This window comes from Gopherus evgoodei, chromosome 1, assembly GCF_007399415.2.
Source record: "Gopherus evgoodei ecotype Sinaloan lineage chromosome 1, rGopEvg1_v1.p, whole genome shotgun sequence".
Classification (NCBI taxonomy): Eukaryota; Metazoa; Chordata; order Testudines; family Testudinidae; genus Gopherus; species Gopherus evgoodei.
Window position 1 is genome coordinate 203,801,586 of NC_044322.1, and position 19,712 is coordinate 203,821,297.

The following is a 19,712-nucleotide window of genomic DNA, read 5'->3' on the forward strand; positions in this document are numbered from 1 at the left end:
GAAAATTACTGGATGGTAATTAAATTTAAAAAAAAAACAGGAAGTCCATGAGGGCTCTGAAAAAGCAACACAGTACTGAAGATACAGTTCTTGCTTTACATGTCTATGGATGTACTTTCATGTCTGTGCAGATCATGAATGTTTGAAGCTAGTTTGTCTGGCACAATGTTGTCACTTATACATGCCCTGTTTTGTTGCCCTAGTTGAATTTCCCAGTGCCACAAACCATTTTTAGAACGGGTAGAATATCCAATGAGCTGTTTGAAGAATGAGTCCAAAGTCTTGGAAGATAAGGTATAATTGTTTAAAAAATGAAAAATGAATGTTTTCATCAGAATATACCTATACTTACTGCGCAGAAACTGGATCTGCACTTCCATGAGTGTAATCTTACTTATTTCTGTCCAGAGCTATGAAGAAATTGCTTATTGCACTGGTGTTTTGGTGGGTTCTTAAACTGATGTTAGTACAGACCATAAAATAATTTATTTGGTGTAATTGAAGTTATTAAATGCTTTGACATTTTAAAGTCATGTATGTGTTAAAATAGTGCAACTTGACATTTTCAAAGTTTAGCATTGTGGAATATTCTTAATGGAATTTACAGTTCCAAATTGAAGAAATGTTTCCAAATGCATTATTTGCAAAACAGAGAGGAGAGAGCAGTGTCATGAAAGCTTGTATATTGCTGTTCTTGTATTAATAGCTTACAGCAGCATACTTGGTAACTAAGTGCCTGATCTTGTGCTCTTGAAATCAATGGAAATTTTATGATTGACTTCACTGGGTGCAGGAGCTAGCCCTATGTGTTACCATCTTTTGCATACTAGGGCCTGATCCTGCAAACACTTCTGCACATCTATATGCATGTGAATAGTGCATAAAGCATGTACTAAAAATTTTGCTGGAACAGGCCAAGAAGGCAACTATGGTTGCGTATAGTCTCAATGTTTCAAGTCTTCAATGATCTTGCTATATAAAGAATTGATATTCTGGAAGCTCAATAAACAACCTTCTTAAGCATTAGCTAAATGAAAGGAAGGCAAATATGTACCCAAAAAAGTAGTGAAGAAATGACTAACAGAACACTGTTTTTTGGAGTTTTTTAAAGTTGGTTAGAAATAAGACATTATGTACAATGGTGGTTTTTAAACAATAGTGGATCAGGGAGAAAACTAAAAAAGGTGAATATGCTCCATTTTAAGAAAAATAATAAAATAGAACTTGCCTTTATATAGGTACTTGGCATGCTATTTATATTATTTTGTAGTAATAGATCACCTTAAATATGGCTGAAGAAATGTCAGCGGACCCTCTTGTGCAGGAGAATGACTTAAGAAATGTTGCCAAAACCAAGCATTCAAAAATCATGATGCAGGTGCCCTAAACCAGTGAGATTGACTTTAAAAATACGGTATTAAACATAATGAATGTTTGCTGCTTTTTTCATTTGTGTTCTGTTTTTTGAGCCTTTGGATTAGACTTCAGTCCCATTCCCCAGCATTTCTCCACAATGCTAATGTCTAGAAACTTTTTAAATGAAAGTTTAGATTCTCACAATTCCGGGAGCTGGGGCTTTAGGGAAAGCGCCAAATATTGGGAGATTTGCCATATAAGCATGAGCTGGCAATGCTGTGTTGGAGGCTGCTCTGATTGGCACTCTGAGTGTGTAAAAAGGAGCAGCATGCCACAAGTGAAGGCTAATGCCTCGCTACTAGCTGCCTTGACCTAGGAACCAAGTGCCACGGGCGTCTAGCAACACTTTTGAGCAGAGAGGCCAATACAGACTACAGCTCCCAGCACGCACCGCGCGAGCGGGTCGGGACTACATCTCCCATCATGCACTGCGCCGGATGACCCGCGGGGTTGGCTAGAAACCGGTGTCTTCCTGGCCGCGTTGTACGCTGGGAGTTGTAGTCCCGGGGGCGGACGGGGCTCTCCAGCAGTAAGGTAGTCGGGCCACGGACGCTGGTGGTGGGCCGGGCAGGATGGACAAGCTCAAGCGGGTTCTGAACGGGCAGGACGCGGAGGAGCAGGGCGGCCTGAGCGAGGTAACGAGCCCCCCGGTCCCTCCTGCTGGCCGGGCCACCGCGGCTTGTCCCTGCTGCGAGCCCGGGCGGGGTGGGGGCCCCCCGCGGGGTTGGGAGGCTCGTGTCAGGGGCGGGCGAACCCCGCGCCCCCCCCGGGAACGCTCTGGAGGGGGAGCGGTGCCCGGCCTGCCCCGGGGAGCTCGGCAGTGCAGCGCGCTCCGGCTACTGTCCGAGGGGCTGGGAAGCGAGCCCCGATCCCACATGCGAGCTTTACAGGGTCGCTCGCCGCCTAGTCCGGTGGTTCTCAGCCAGGGATAGCGGTACCTCCGGGGGTACCTTAGCTCCTCGGGATAGTTGTCTCGTTTGCAACAGGCTACAGAAAAAGTGCCAGTGAAGTCAGTACAAACTCAAATTTCATACGATGACTTGTTTATGCTGCTCTGTATCCTGAAATGTAATTACAAGATTTATATTCCAATTGATTTATAATTACTCGGTGAAAATGCGAAGGGAGGCAAGGTTTCAGTAACAGTGCGCTGTGACAGTTTTGTATTTTTAGGTCTGATTTTGTGAATAAGTGGTTTTGAAGTGGGGTGACTCTTAGGGGTACACAAATCAGACGCCTGAAAGGGATATATAGCCTGGAAAGGTTGAGAGCACTGACCCAGGGTACGCCTTCACTGCAGAGTAACCCTGAGCTCAGACTCAAACCTAACTCCCGTTCCAGCCACACAGATATTGTGCTAACCAAGATCAGAGCTCATGTTGTAAACAAATGTTATCTGCACTATCAATAACTTTAAACATTGTCAGAGTGTTTAAAGGGAAAGAATTTTAGCCACCTAGTGTATCTCTCACTGTTTGTGCTCTTTGTTGACTCTCTGCATTTCTTTCCTCTTAGACAATGTAAATCAGTTCCTCCTTGGTTTTATGGTTTTGTTTTCAGGTTCTGAGTGCTACATTGTTTGGGTTTCAAACACTGCAAGGGAATGGTTATTTGTTTCTTTTAAACAAATTGGTTTGTTTTTACAAAAATAGTGTAAACATTTTTGTTCTTGAATTTTAGAAAAAGCTACTTCCTGCAAAGCTTAAATCTTGAGCCAAATTTGATGCCATGCAACTTTTAAAATAAAGAGGCTTAATTTTTTAAGAGTGTTTTATATGCGGAAAGTTGACTCAACTCACTAGAAACTAGTCTGGTATCATATATTTAAATGATTTCCAACTGAATGCATGAAAACAACTTCATAGTTGCATCCAACTTCTTTCCCTCACCTTCATCCCATGTCTCTAAAAGTAAATACACTCTAGTGTGTAAAGGGCTAACATCCTCATGTATTCATAAATTTTAGAGTTCAGTAACTTCTTGCTGTTCAGTGTATCCAAATGGATGTTTGTGGGTGGGTAGGAAATATGTTGCAAGGACTTAACTCTAACAAGGATGAAATAGCAGCATTATAGTTCTGGTCCATTTTTTAGATGAATGCAACACAGAAAACAAAACAAATTGTGGTGCTTTTTATAAACTGCTTTTTCTTTGAAAATTTTGAATGCAATCTGCCTGATTTCCCGTCCAGTGAATATCGAAATTAAGGGTGGTAGAGGGGAAATTGATGAATAATAACCAAGAGGATGGCTACATTACAAGTGCTGTAATGTCACAGCTGTGGTGCTGCAACCTCTCTGCTGCTGTGTTGTAGTGTAGACACTTGTTACGGTAATGAGACAGGTTTTTCCACCACTGTAGTAAATCCACCCCCCACAAAAGGCAACAGCTAATTCTATGGAAGAATCTTCTGTCGACCTAGCAGCTTCTGCACCAGAGCTTAGGTCGGCTTAACTACATTTTTCAGGTTGTGGATATTTTTGCACACCTGAGTGAGGTAGTTCGGTTGACCTAACTTTTAGGTGTAGGACCAGGCCTTGATGTGGAGGTGAAGAACCTGTGCTCGCTGAGGGGATATGTGTCTGCTAATAGAAGAGCAGGAAAGGTTAGGTATGTAGGTATGAATATAGCAGAACGAACAGACTATATAGTATTGTGGCAAGCTATTCACTTATCGTAGGTGTCTAGGACTTGATAGGGGCCTCATTCTGTAGGTAATAACATACAGCTCTTGTTTACTTCAGTGGGAATTCTGTTTGCAGTGTAGTTTCAAAACTGAGCTCTCTGTTAGCAATATTGCTGTTGTATACGGATTCATTTTTTATTTATTTTGTGTTCTAATGGAATATTTTTCACATGGTGGTTAAGCTGCTGATGGAAATAGAGCTATAAAGTGTGTTTTGTTATGTTGGGACATAAGTTGATGTGTTAAAACAGAGATTCTCAAACTGGGGGTTGTGACCCCTCAGGGGGTTGCAAGGTTATTACTTGGGGGTCGCGAGCTGTCAGCCTCCACCCCAAATACTGTTTCGCCTTCAGCATTTATAATAGGGTAAATATAAAAAAATGCATTTTTAATTTATAAGAGGTGTCACACTTAGAGGCTTTCTGTGTGAAAGGGGTCATCAGTACAAAAGTTTGAGAATCACTTTGTTAAAGGATATGTGTCTTTATTTGTTTTTGGCTTCCAGATAGTTGATGCAACTTCATTAAGCTGGGGCACAAGAGTGAAAGGCTTCATCGCTTGTTTTGCCCTAGGAGTTCTGTGTTCTGTCCTGGTAAGTTCTTCTTTGTTTGTCAACTTCTGCTCTAGGAGGAGGCTTGTGATTCGAGCACTACAATTACTTTTTATAGCACCCCCAAGGGGATAACAAAATGACTACAAACTGACCCTAGTTCTGCTAATTGCTTGGGATTTTGATTAGGCATCTGGACTGGGAAGGGAACACTTTGAAATGCAGCTATAACATTAAACTAAACATAAACTAAAAATCAAGAAGATGATCAGTTCACTTCCTCTTTGATTTTTGGAGGAGTGGGTGATGTGTGGATCAATATGCAACTTGTATGGAACGTGATTCTCAAGTACCAAGAGGAATGATGTGAAATTGGCTACATAGGATGGGACTGGTAAACTAGTGCTGGGGTTCAGGAAGGGAATAGGATTCAGGCCAGGCAGGAGGACTGAGCCAGGCAATACTAAGGATTCATCTACATAGGTAAGTTGAGGGATTGTGTGGTAATGTGATTTAATCAGTCTATGAAGGTCAGATCAAACTGTTATAACGGAGTCAGAAGGTGCACTTTTGTTATGAACATAGTCCCTGACATGGTAAAACTGGCCTTGTAGATGGAACTACATCCTTTTGTACTATATCCATGTATTGGATATTCCTGCTTTTGCTTAAATAATATTTGCACAAATATGGCAAAATTGCCTATTTGTGCAGAAATTGATTTCAATTTCAGGGATTGTTCCATCTCTGATGAAAGCAAAAAATTCCCAAACCCTTTTTATATAAAAGGAAGCTGGATTCTATCAGAAACTGTAATGCTCTGATCACTATAAAGAATGTGAACAAACACAAACCAACTTTTGTAACTGCCATTTGGGTTTAAACTTTTTAGTGCTTCTTCAGTGCCACTAAAAACACTGTTTGGGGGCTATTTTTGTTTCCACATGAAACGATCTTCATCCAGTCAGGTCTATAAAATCATGACTGGTCTAGAGAAAGTAGATAAGGAAGTGTTCACTACTTCTCATAACACAAGAACTAGGGGTCACCAAATGAAATTACTAGGCAGCAGGTTTAAAACAAACAAAAGGAAGTATTTCTTCGCACAATGCACAGTCAACCTGTGGAACTCCTTGACAGAGGATGTTGTGAAGGCCAAGACCATAACGGGGTTTTAAAAAAAACACAACCCTAGATAAGTACATGGAGGATAGGTCCATAAATGGCTATTAGCCAGGATGGGCAGGAATTGTGTCCCTAGCCTCTGTTTGCCAGAAGCTGGAAATGAGTGACGGGATGGATCACTTGATGATTACCTGTTCTGTTCATTCCCTCTGGGACACCTGACACTGGCCACTGTCAGAAGACTGGATACGGGGCTAGATGGATCTTTGGTCTGACCCAGTATGGTCATTCTTATGTTCTCTTATCTTCCTTTTCAGGGTACTTGCCTGCTATGGGTGCCAAGGAAAGGACTAGTTCTCTTTGCAGTATTTTACACTCTGGGGAATATTGCATCCCTTGGAAGGTAACATTTCTGTAAATTAGCTACCTGATACAAAGGCAGAAAAAGGGAACAGAATGAGGGTGTGTGAATGTATACATGCTTGTCTGAGTGGTGGAAATGATGGGACGTGAGGCTGAATGTTCACTTCTATGTACGGATCTGTAAAATTAAGAAATAATAGAAGAGGAACAAACATGACTGATTTAAACAGTCCAGTTCTTGGGAAATGAAGAGGTTTCAACTGGTATTTTGTCTTTACTCTTTGAATCAAATATTGTCTGGATATACTTGCTGAAATAAGAAGAATCAAATCTCATGCTTCCTGCAGAGGTCAGGAAAACATTGTGGCTTTCTACACTTTCCTCTGAACCGTCAGCTATTAGTCCATGCTGGAGGCATATCTATGTAGCTAGTCTCGCTGGCCTCACAAGAGACCCTGGCCATCATTGGGAAGAGGTCTTCATTGAGCTATTTACAATGTGCAGCTGACATAAAAAACAAACAAGATTTTTAGATATGTAAGGAATGGGGTGGCAAATAATATGGAGACTGCTGTAATGCCATTACATAAATCAAAGGTGCAGCCTCATCTGTGATGCTGTGTGCCATGGTGGTCACCCCATCTCAGACAGCATATTACAAATTCGAGCTAGAACGCTTGGTTTTTTAAAGTGGGACACGAGTTGATATGTTCAAGGATATGTGGGTCCTTAATTTTTTTTAACCTGGACTTTGCAATATTTATTATGTAGAGATTTCTTTTTCATTTAAGAAGAGCTATGAGAATGATCAAAAGCATGGAAAAACTTAAGACTGAAGATTGAAAAGACTGGAATTCTTTACCTTAGAAAGAGAGAATGTGATACAAGTACTAAGTAATGAATTTTCTAGACAGGTTAGCACGGGAAAGCCTGTTCTCCTTGTCTCGTAACATAAGAATCAGAGGACACTTAAGTAAAATTAAAAGTTGGGAAATTCAAAGCCAGTAAAAGGAAGTACTTTTTCATGCAGTGTGTAATTTGACTGTAACTCATTGCCACATGACTGGGAGGGAGGGGAGACTAGTGAAACTCCCATCATCCCTGGCATGCAGTAGAATTAAGCATGCCAATGGCTGTGTGGCTGTCCTGGGTATATGCCATCTGGCTGATCTTCACAGAAATACTCTACTTGACTACTCCTCTCTCATCATCTGTGGCTGGCTTGGGATTGCTTTCTTCTCTCTTCCACCACCCCATCTCCTCCATTATATTGTATCTTGGGCTGCTCTTGACTGAAGCAATGGCAGCCCGTTGTCAGCAACAGGTGGGAGTAGAGGAGTCATCTTAGAACCAGAGAGAAAATGTGTAAATTAGCTGGACCAAACAAGCTAAGATTTAAAATAAATAAATGAAAATTTGATCAATTTAATCTGAGCCTTACTGTTCTACAAAGTCAGCCGAGTCCGATAGCACTTTAAGACTGTGTCTAGCACATTGGTAGGAAGTTAACTCATTGACTTGTCTGTGTAAATGCAGTCCAGGTATCTCAGGGATCACTTTCATCAAATCAGAATGGAGACCTGGAATGGGACCCATTGACCTCCACCAAGCTTGTCCCTACACCCCTTTTGGAATGTTTAGACTCCATCTCTGTTCAAATCCAGATTACAAATGTCAGCAATTGCTTCTTCTCAAGATTCTTAGTTTGTTTGGTGCCCAGTTCTTGGTATGTATCTGCCTCATTGTCAGTAGGAAACTGATTTTTATTTTATAGTACTGCCTGGCTGTCTTTGCTATACAGATAGCACCAATCACCATAATAACATAGGCACTGGTATCTAGTACAGTAGTGACCCTCTATGACAGAACATCAATTTATGACAGCACAGTAAGCATGCTTGATTAGGGCATCTTACAATCTAATTTTGTTGCTGTATGTAGATGTTTTACGTGTCTGTGTTTTGCTTGTTACAGCACTTTTTTCCTTATGGGACCTATGAGACAATTGAAAAGGATGTTTGAGCCTACTCGTTTGATAGCTACTATTGTTATGCTAGTAAGTATCAAAGGATCTTGTTTTAACTAGTCTCATTCAGTGCAAAATTCCAGTACAAAGTCATCAATACTGCTTTGATGTAGTTAGGTTTCACTGTGCTGCTTTTATTCCCGTTTTTATAGCACTGGAGATATATATAGTTATAGAGAAAACTGAAAAAGACAGATCCCCTGTTCTGAAGAGCGTAGCCTAAATCAGGGCAATACAGTACAGGGGGCAGTGGTTTAAGTGCATGAAGAAGTAGAATCATCATCACTGGGGATTGATAGATGTTGCTGAAGTGGTTTTGGAGAAATCTCGCACACACGCAACATGAAAGAAAATGTGAAGGCAGGAGGGGGACTGGGATTTATTTAGAAGAGGGTTTGGGATGAAACAAGTGGAGATGTAGGCAGACAGAAATGTAACGTTAGCGTGTCAGCCCTCTTATTTTTATCTCTTATTTCTACTTACCCTAGCTGCAGGTTTCACTCTTTCTTAAAATGCCTGTAGATGATGTTTCATAACAAGGTACTTGGAGACTCTAGTCATCCTCAGTTGACTTACAGCTTCATGTATAATTGAATTTTTGTGGGATCTTTGCAGCTTAACCTAATGCATCTAGTTAGTGGTGTTCAGCCTTTTTTCATTTGTGGACCCCTAAAAGATTTCAAATGGAGGTGTGGATCCCTTTGGAAATCTTAGGTGTAGTCGGCGGATCCTGAGAGAGTCTGCAGACCACAGGTTGAAAACCACTGTTCTATGGTAATGACAACCTTTTGTGGACCCCTTAGACACAGATTGAAAACCACTGATCTAAGTGGTTACTAGTCTGTAGGCTCTTTCATCTTTGAAGCGCCTCAACAGAGGGCTTATTTTCACGTACAGCGGTGCAGCTGCAGCGCTTTAGCGACGATGCTGTCCCATGGTGTATTAATCCGTCTCCCTGAGGCAGTAGCTCTGTTGACTGGAGAAGCTCTCCCATCTACAGAGCATCATCTACACGGAGGTTTAAGTCAGAATAACTACATCACTCAAGGGTGTGGATTTTTTACACCCCTGAGCCAATGTAGTTGTACCGATTGGCTGGGTCTATACTACAGACCTGTAAGTGAAAGTGTCAGTCTTCAGCTGTAAATTTAAGGAGTCTAGCAAAAAGGCCCTCCAGAAGTGTCATAACCGTGCAGCTCCTATTTTATAGTAGATATAGGTTGTAGGCATTACAGATACCTGAAGTGGATGGATCATTCCTACATTCAGGCCTTGTAACATTTTAAAATAAATAAATATAATAGTAGCTAAAAAGTACTTGAACATTTTTCATAATCTCAATAGATATGAACTGGGTAGCTGTGTAATACCCCAGGGCTGCTGTTTTAGTGATTTCAGCAGGAAGCAGATTCATGGCATGTTCAGAGCTGCAGCCAGAGACAGAGAGCAGCTGGAAAGTTCTATGTTTCTATTTAGATAAGAAAGTGAAGTAGTATACGTGAATGAGTACACTAACTAATAAAACTGGCCTGGGAAAAAGTAGGAACCTACAGAAATTGCCACAAGCTGTGCAAGCCTTCTGCTGTTCCTTGATTGCTGCTGCGATCTTCCTTTTGGGACGTTCACCAGCTTGCTGCTTTATTTCATATTCAGAAATAGTATAGATAGGGCATTTTAAATAGCATTTTTTACATTGGATCAGGTAAAATATTGCATTTCCCTTCAGTCTTCCTTTATATGTGCAAAAAATAAATATATTTTAACTGTGGAGTAATCTCTCTAACTGAAATTTTCTTTTCTCTTCTAGTTGTGTCTCATTCTAACATTATGTTCTGCTTTCTGGGTGAGTATTTGGATCTTGTATATAGCCAGTGCACACTAACAAATATATGTGCTCATTATTTGATTGCATTATTGTCTGTTTTCTTTCAGTGGCACAACAAGGGCCTTGCTCTCATCTTCTGCATTTTGCAATTTTTTGCCTTGGCATGGTAGGTAATCTCTCTCTCTCTCTCTCTCTCTCTCTCTCTCTCTCTCTCTCTCTCTCTCTCTCTCTCTCTCTCTCTCACCCACACCATCTGAATTCAATGGGTATGCTATACTAAACTCTTCTAGGAGATGGATTTTGAGTTATAGTCAAGGGGGCACCAGCCATCTGCAGCAGCACCCTTTCCCCTGGCACTGCAACCGTAATCCTGGCCTGGTGGAGAGGGGTAGGAGAGTGCAAGCCTGCACCACAATAGCAGCTCCGGGGCCTGGCTGCAGTTTCAGGCATTTCAACCTGGCGCACAGGGCTGCAGCGTCACTCGTGTTTGGCACCATTGATTTGATAATTTCTGTGAGTGCAACTGAACCCATGAACCCCTGCTAAAGTTGCCTCCACATCCCCCACCCAGTAACCTGGATTAAAACTATCTTTAGTTGCTAGAATGTCAGAGGACTGTGAAGTTGTACGAATTATGGTAGGGGAGTTCTCCCTTTCCTCTTGCCACCCAAACACTAACCATCTACCCAAATTAATCCTAATAACCTGATCTTCATGAGTGACTGTCCTACAAGGCATTTGACATCAGGTGGCTTGTCCCTGCTCTCTGCTCTAGAGTTCTACTTGGAATAGGCTGGGGAAGAGCACTTCTACTGCAGAATCTCTCGCTGGAACTGCCTCCCAGAGTGTGTCTTGCTCTCTTTGGAACCAGCAGCAAGGTTCCCTTGTTTGGATCAGTTTGCCTTTGCCCATTCAGTCTTCCCTTTTACACTAGCTCTTCCTTTCTGGATTATATTGTTCTTGACTGTTCCCTTTACTTTGTGTGGTTTAGATCAGGATTGCTTAGGGCCAGTTTTCTTTTCATTATTATAACTTTTGTACAACTTCCCAGGTTCATTGCTACAGATGCTATAGAAATAGAAGGTTGACTGGGTGTCCTTATCCAATTCACTCAGTACATGACTAGCCAGATGACCAATCCTACTTGCCCCAGGGCTTGGTGCATGTAGGGTTTCAGAGAGAGGAGGATTATTGTTAATAAACACTTTTATAGTGAGTCATAGCTTTGCTGTGGCTCTTCGTGGATTCCACAAAGTTGTTTTCAGGAGTCTTTTGTCTTTATGTACACTTGGCCCAGGTCTGCATTAGCGGGGGAGGGGGAGTCGACCTAAGATACTCAACTTCAGCTATGCGAATAGTGTAGCTGAAGTTGGCGTATCTTAGGTCGACTTACCTGGCCGTGAGGATGGCAGCGAGTCAACCGCTGCCGCTCCCCAGTCGACTCAGCTTCTGCCTCTCACGAGCTGGAGCTCTGGAGTCGACGGGGGGCACGATTGGGGATCAAGTGTAGATGCGATAAATCAACCCCTGATAGATCGATCGCTTCCCGCCAATCCAGCGGGTTATGAAGACCTGCCCTGAGACACTTCTATCTCTGTTTCAGTATGGTGTGGGGAGGAGTTGTTACTTTTATGTGTGACTCTAATGTAATCTGAAGTAGATGGTAACTCAATTTTGTTTAATGTTCTCTTCCTCTTAGGTACAGCATTTCTTTCATACCGTTTGCAAGGTAAGCTTGATTTTTTTTCCCTTCTTATATTAGTGAATATCTATTAAACTCTATCTTACAATTAACTCCCCCATAAACTGTATGACTTCAAAATGGTTATGTGCTGCCATTTTTTCTGAATAACCTTAGAGTTGATTACAAACTAAACACCTAAGAATTTTTTATCTGTGACTGAAATGCAGCTGTTTCTGGGGTGGGACATGGCAGCAGGGGGTTAGGAGTTCTTACCATCCCCCTCCTTCCTCTTTTCTCCTCCTCCCAGTAAATTCTTCAGGGAACATCAGAGTTCCCAGCATGTTTGCTGGCTTTTTTGCTGAAACTCATCCACTACATTTTTTTTTCAAATGTTGCGTGCACTGAAAGGCACACTGCATTCTGAGGCATGTAAAATGCATGGAACTGTATGAATATGCTGTCAAATAAATCTCACAAGTTTATTAAACTCCCGCATGTCCTCAAACACTGTTGCCCTCCAGAATATTGATGACAAGCTTGTCCTGTCAGTTGCCAAATCCCCCCTGGTCCCCTGTGACAAACTCAATGGCCTTCACACCTGCAGAAATCATCCCACGCTGCCCAATGAAATGTAGGCCCATCACTTGAGAGAGATGTCCTTTGTCCTCCAACCGCAGAGGTGTTAAATATCTGCTTCACCTGGAATGATCTCTTGCAACATTTCCTAGCTCCTATGCTTACCAATCTGTTCTACTTAGTGCATGTCTACACGTAAAACGCTGCATCGGCACAGCTGCAGCACTTTAATGATGACACTCTAAGCCAACAGGGGAGAGCTCTCCCATCGGTGTAGTTAATCCACCTTCCTGAGAGGCACTAGCTATGTTGGCAGGAGAAGCTCTCCCGTTGACCTAACCGCTTGTGTAGAAAGCATTAGGTTGGTGGATTTTTCACACCCCCGAGCGACAGTTATACCAATATAGGCCTGTGGTGCAGAGCTGGCCTTCATCTCAGTGAACTAAAGCCACTTTACCCCTGAATGAGAGCATCCACACGGGTGTTTAGCATGGTTTCATTTCTGTGCATTTACTTCACACCTTTAGTTGATTTGCCATAACTTTGCTGAGTGTTCCCAAGTAGTCAAGTCCTTAGCTATGTGGTACATAATCTGCAATGAAATCCTAAGAATTGCCTTTTGAAAACATAAGCAATAATCCAAATTATTGCAGACGAACAGTGGAGCTAAATTAACTGTCCTGTGGGAACCTTAATTTAGATTTTCTTGTATGCATTTAAGATTTATTTTAATACTTTTTTTAGTGTATATGCATACAAACGTGTGTCCAATTCTGGCATCCTTCCCTCCTTCCCCACCCCCTGACAAGTACATAGGTGCATCTCATTTAAACAAAACTTAAAGTTGTCTCCACTATGTACATATCATCACACAGGTTGCATACACATATGTTATGCAGGGGGAATGCTGCAGCCTTATATATGGAAATGTACATTGTGCAGGAATAAATGTCTAAGTCTTCAAGCAGTGTTACTGCAATGAAATCTTTGGGGAAGCAGCCCAGTCACGTCAGTATTTCTCTCTCTCCACAGGGATGCTGTGAAGAAATGCTTTACTGTTTGTCTGTCATAACAGGTATATGTGCTGTTTTGTGACACTCTAGGAAGTACAGTGGAATTACGCTAACCATTTTGTATGTACCTTCCTACTTGTGTCTTAAATATATGCCTTGCAACTTGTAGTGGTTGGCTTGTATTAAAATCCAGCATATGTGGTTATTTGTAAACAATAATAGCAGAATAATGAAGTGGTGCTTTCTGTAACATTTAGCCCAGCTGGACTGACATCTAGAATTCAGTTTTTTTGTTGTAGATAAATTACAGAAGTCACGCAGAATGAAACAAAAATAACATTTAAAGAGACACTGTTAGCCTAAAAATATTAGAGTAGATCCTACACTGGTGTAAAACAGCACAGTTCGATTGTCTTCAATGGAATTATGTCAGTTTACACCAGCTGAGGATCTGTTGCATAGTAAGACACCAAGCCTGCGCTTTCTGACCTCCTCCTAGCTTTGAAATAACTCTTAAAGCCCTAATGTCTCACCATTTAGATTTGTTTAATTTTTTCACTGGACAATGAAACTCTCCTGGTCCATTCTTACTTCCAGGCTCTCTTGCAAGAGCTCAGTGCTGCATGGTGGGATTTATAACCCTACCAGGGAAGGTTTCAGTCTAAACGGGAAAACTGTTTTGGTTGAATATTTTAAAAAGTTTCATTTCTTTACTCCACTACTAACTTTTGGGTTTAAACTACTGACAGTGTCTCTGTAAAATAATAACTCAAAAAGAGCATTGATCACCATGGGGAAAAGTGCTAGGAATTCAGTGCAACCAAGGTAAATTAAGGGGCCCTTTACCGTCTATGGACCTGATTTCTGCAACTTGCCTGCAGCAGCTAGCAGTGTCACAGGGCAGGAAGCTGCATTCCTCACATCAGGTTAGGTGCCCATCCTGTTCCCAGCTCTAGTATGGGAGAAACACAGAACCCAGGGCTTGATAGGTAAGCAAAGGAAAAACTAAGCTTCAGTTAGTTTTCTGGGCACAGATTCTATCAGAGATTCTTTCTAAATGGTCCATGTGTCTTTCTTTAAAGTAGGAAAGCATTTCTATACACCCTTTAAAATGAAAAATCCTCTACAGAGGGTGGCAGAATTAGTGTTCAAAAAGGAAGAGACACTATTCTTCTGACTTACTGCTCTCATCGGTTCATAACATTTCTCACTTCTCTGCACAGAGGTGAGAGATCGTTAAATCCCCCTACTGTTCAAATATCAGTCTGTGGACCAGAAGAAATTCACAAGCGTATGATCTTTAAGTGTCTATATTCTGAGAAGAGTGATAGTAAGCTGTACTTGCTATTGCTAAGGAAATGTATGCAGGATTAAGTTGCCAACTTTGAACAAATTCTACCTAGTGGCTGGGATTTTTATGATGCCCACAAGTTCCAAGGACCACCTTAGCATCCTCTTTCTCTGAATCCTTAGCCAAGTTCTTGTGTGAGCTCAATACAGAGTCATCCGGCTCCAAGTTGTACAGGCTCATTGGCAAACTTGGTATAAGTTCAGCCCTTGCACACTCTTATGCTGTGTGAGATACTGCTTTACCGCTTCTCCTTTTAATGCATCTTTACCTTACTAGTACAAATGGTTATCTTTCCCATTATGGGCTAGGACCAAAGTCTGGTAAGATGATAATCAGTGAGGCTTTGTAGACGAGCGTTTGCAAAATCTTGGTGTTTTTTGCAGGTTCATCCTTTGTTCTTTAAGGCCCTACCTGCCTCCCAAAGACTACCACATCAGGGAGCCCGGTCACAACTTGTAACCTAGGGGCAAACGTGGTTCCGATTTGTAGCATAGCTGGGACCTTACCCATGGCTCATAACCAAACTAGGCCAGCAACAAAACAGTGCATCAGTTGCACAGTTTCCTTTTCAGATTCTAATAAACTTTCTGGATGCCATGAGTTATTTAAAAAACAAACCTTTTTGTCCTTCAGTCGTTCTAGATCGCTTAGTGCATTCCATTGTCACAGGATTCTTTTCAAAGCCCATCATCCAGTTTAACAGGATATCTATGGGCTTCTTGTGGCTAAAGTTACTTCCTTAGAAATTCATTAGGAACAGAACTGACCTTAAAAATATGCTCCAGGTATGCTTGAAAGTGTGGGAGAGCTATAGAGAACAGGTTCCTCCATAAAATAATCTGTGTTTGTGAATGAAAGGGAATGGGGGAATTAACATTGAAATTAATATGCTGACGCCATTATTTTTTCCACGCTTATTCCTTGAAAGGAAGGAGCAGTGAAGGACCCAAGAGACACTTTCCTGTTTGTACCTCCATGGTTTTTAAAATCCGATTTCATGATACCTTAAAGCAGTAGCCTCCCTGGGCCACCTAGGTTTTAACAAATAGCGTTCATCTCTCTCCTTCCCCAGGAAGAGGCTCTGCAGCCTGGGCAGATGCCCTGATCTGTTGTCTTACTCTGTGTTGCAGTCCTGTTGGGTGGAGACTGTGGAACATTCCTCTAACAACAACCTTGCTGCTGTCCTCTATATGCACACCAGCTCTCCAGGGGTCCTGGCCACAAGATATTACTAAACTATTCCACTTCCACTATGAAAGCAATTCTGGCTTCAGCTCTATGCTACTAAGGTCCTGAAGCCTCTGTTCCACCACCTGAAGTCTAGATCCTAGGGACTAGAGGGGTGTAGAAGTGCGACTGCTGACTTTTCGAACCACAGTAGCCTCCTGATTTGATCCAGAATCTATACATAACTGTAACCTCTGACTGTAGTCTCTAGTTAGTGGGCAGTGTGGTGCTGAGCAGACAGCCTCTCAGGGTTGAAGCAGATTCCCGTAGACACTGAGAGATGCAGCAGCAGGCACTCATTAAATATCCATCGGGGATGGCAAGTGTAATCTTCCAGGCTCTGTTCAGTTAGGGTCCCCCCTCACAAATCATGTGCAAGTGGAGAGCTTGGGGAAAACTAGGGACAGTTGCCCCATTCACATTGTCTCCTGTTGGTGTTCTTGAAGCTGCTGCTTGACTGGTCGTTTTGTAACTCTGTTAGAATGCCAAGTTCCCCCTCTTTGGAGGTGATGAAATCCCACTTTTCATATGATTTGCAGACAGGTGGACACCAGTCATTGTCCAGCAGTTGAGTTTTCTCTGGGGAGATGATTCTCAATTGCTTTCAGGCTGCAAGAAAGCCTAACTCTGTTTACACACATACAAAGCCTTGTCCGTCTCTCACAAATGCATCACATTTTGGTTTGAGCAGTTTGGCTTCCTTTGGTGGCTTTGTTATTTCAGCTGCTTCTGAGCTCTGGTTTCCAGGGAGCTGCATTTTTTAATATGGCTCTCTGGTTTATTATGCCTCCTTAAGGCTGCATGATATAGTGGTTAAGGTTTTTTTTTGTTTTGTTTTTTTTCCTGGCTAGGACAAGTCACTTACACTGAGGCACACAGGTTAACTGGGGACTGAGCCACCTCCCAGTCTATATCCTGCTAAAGGATCCTATCCAGGTTTTTTGTAAGAGTCTTTGCAATGTTTACAAAATGCCTCTGTAAGAGGCGCAATTAGAAAATCTATCCCTTAATGCCTTGCTCAAGCCCAAGTTTATATTAGCACTAGCATCTCTGTGGGAATTCTTGGAAAGCTCTATGTAAGTAGCATATGCTTCCTTTCCCCCCCAAAAGTGCTGTTAACCAAGTCCATCATTGTAGGAGCGTAAGCAATTAAATCCTGCCATTCTGGATTGCTTGTTCCTGTACTTCAGATCACTCATTTCTTGACTGTCACTGTCTTCATAAAGGGCTAGCACTTGCACTGGAATGTTGCACCAGAGCACACAGCTTTCTAAGCCAATCAGAAGCACTAGAATCAAACCTCAGCTTTATACACTGGATAGAACTTTTGTATCTGCATATTAGCTACTTAGAACCTTCATGCTAACTTTTTGGCAGAATGGTTAATTTTATAAATAGGGAATTTAGGGTTTGGAGCTGTACAGTAATTTTTTGCCAGCACACAAATTGTCTGGGTGTCTTAAATTTCAGGTCCACAAGCTAATTATTTTAAATGGCCAGTTTCAGCCCTACAGTTCTCGAGTCAATAAGTTTAGTAAACTGTATTTCATATAGGGTTGTTGAATGTCCTTAATGGAGGGAGGTATGGGAGGGGGACTCAGAACTTTGAAAGAAAGGGGAGGGCAGAGGGAATGGAGGCATAATAACTACTTTAGTGACAATAGTGTTCATATTATCCTCCAGCATTGCAAAAATTTTCCATGAATGAATCATACTCTTGTGGTTGGGGGGCTAACTGGGTAGGAAAGACTCCACCCAGACTGTCTCCAATATGAGAAACACTCAGGTTTGTGGGTTCACCTCCAAATGGCTTTGCCTAATAAAACCACTTCATTCTACTGAAACAAAGGCTTGTGACTTCTACTTGCTCGTTAGCACCTCTGTTCAGATTGCTGCTATGTTTGATTGCAACTGAACACTTGCCTTGTTACTGAAATATGTCGCATTCCCATATTTGTGCCTGTAATTCACCTGTCCTCTTTGTATGCCTGCGTATTACAGTAGTCACTGTATTCTACCTGCCTTGCATACACACCTCATCCACTATGGTATCAAACAACATAATAGTGTAGTTAATGTGGAAATAATGAAACTGGACAGTAGAATACATTCCATGTGAACTCATTTGCACTGAAAAGGCAGTTATTTTTGTAGTGAAACAAGCTTCCTTGTGTTTTCTGTTCTGGTGGCTGGTTACTTATTGATGGGTGGGTAGGTAAGTAGGTGACTTAAAGCCACCAGATTCCTGTATACAATTCCCCACATTCAGCACCTTTCTGCTGAGTGTGTAGTACATCAAGAACACATAGAAAATAGTCTTTCATTCATTTAAAAAAAAATCATGTGTTGGATCTCAAAGCTTCTTCCCCTTGCCAAGCTCCTTCCTAACTTTACAGAACACACAACCACAAGGGCTGAGATTTTCAAAGAAGCTTAAGGGACATGGGTACCATACTCAATGGGATTCAAGCATCTAGCTCCCTTAGGCAGGCTTGAAAGTCTCAAACCAGCTTGTCTTTCATTTGCTGAAGCTGCCGTACATGTTAATGCAATGCTACTTTAACCAAAAAAGGCCTTAAAATGCAATTCTAGCCTGGAAAATAACTTAAAAAAAAAATGCCTGACTTGTCAGATTCAGTAGGAACAGAAATTAGAAAAACCTTTTCGCCTGGAAAGAAAGCACATTAGTTCTGGAGTGTCTGGGGCACATTAAATAGAAAAGGCTATATGCAATTTTTAATCACTCTTCTGAGTGGAACCTGACTTTAATGACACATAATGAAGTGCACTTTGAATACTGACACTGCCTGAGGCTTTTTTAGTGATAACAGCATTTTAGAAAAAGAAGCAAAATATCCAGTCTTGTTAGTAATTTTATTATTATTGAATATTAAAGACAAGTTGGATGGGCAATCTTGAAAACCAAGGAGGTGTGTTTTGTACTCTGTACCAGGTCTTAGATACAGAAAGTATCTTGTGAAAATTACTTTTTAAATTTCACATGATGTCGGTATAGATATTCCTGGAGAATACTGCAAAGCTACCAGAATTCTTCGCTGCATCCTGGGGCAGGTTTCGTTCAGGGAATTGAAGCTCTGTGCCAAATTTGTGCAAATTGGGAGCAGATTGCGTTTATTTTATTTTATCTTTAATGCAGATGTATGACCCACTGTTCCCAGCATGCAGTTTACTATGGTCCACATTTTTCTATTAAAAATCATGGCCATAAACTGTATTGTAGAACTCTAGCGGAGGAACGCATTTGGCTAATCTTCATGTACTAAGAGATGACACTTCCTTGTATGTGATTGCAATCTGTCATTTTAACTAGTTTAATTTCTAAAAATAGTTTGCAATCAGTTCAGTTGCCTTATTTTCATCATGTTAATACCTTCTTTTCAAGATCAACACCATTGGTATCTGTAATATTCTTGTTATAGGGTCTAAAAACTATTCAGTAAAAAACTCATGTTTTTGTCCTAAAGGCAAATGTGTCCATGTTAAGACCATAGTAAATCTTAACCAGATTGTGAAGGGAAGCAAAGCCGCTAAATATGGGGGTATTCCATTTTTAAAATCTCGTGCCGAGCTTTGAAATGTAAATGTGATTTTTTTTAAAAAATAGCTTTATCAACTGAGGGAGTTTTGTAAAACAAACAAACATTTTTGTGAAATTCTCCACTACAATAACTGTTTTGTATTATATGCTGCTTCTGGACATTTTATATATATATCCTGGTTGCTTTGTCTGACTTCATAATTGTTCAGTAAATGTTTTTAACTTATTGCAAAAAATTTCTGTAATGAAGCTAGATCCTAAAATGTGTGAACATAATTGTTTTTCAGTAAAGTTGACACTGCAGTAAATGA

General features: G+C 41.3%; 1 protein-coding gene across 1 annotated transcript; it reads left to right on the forward strand.

The window, feature by feature from the left end:
- The first annotated feature begins 1,922 nt into the window (after positions 1-1,922).
- SFT2D2 (SFT2 domain containing 2) lies at positions 1,923-19,712 on the forward strand. Its single transcript, XM_030583393.1, has 8 exons — positions 1,923-2,051; positions 4,608-4,694; positions 6,095-6,180; positions 8,115-8,196; positions 9,974-10,009; positions 10,099-10,157; positions 11,691-11,720; positions 13,284-19,712. The coding sequence occupies exons 1-8, from the start codon at positions 1,989-1,991 to the stop codon at positions 13,321-13,323; spliced, it is 483 nt and encodes a 160-aa protein (XP_030439253.1). The 5' UTR covers positions 1,923-1,988; the 3' UTR covers positions 13,324-19,712.

Coding starts and splice junctions, on each gene's coding strand:
- SFT2D2 (XM_030583393.1), top strand. CDS start 1,989: ATGGACAAGCTCAAGCGGGTTCTGAACGGGCAGGACGCGGAGGAGCAG. Junction 6,181..8,114: donor AATATTGCATCCCTTGGAAG/GTAACATTTCTG, acceptor TGCTTGTTACAG/CACTTTTTTCCTTATGGGAC. Junction 10,010..10,098: donor CATTATGTTCTGCTTTCTGG/GTGAGTATTTGG, acceptor GTTTTCTTTCAG/TGGCACAACAAGGGCCTTGC.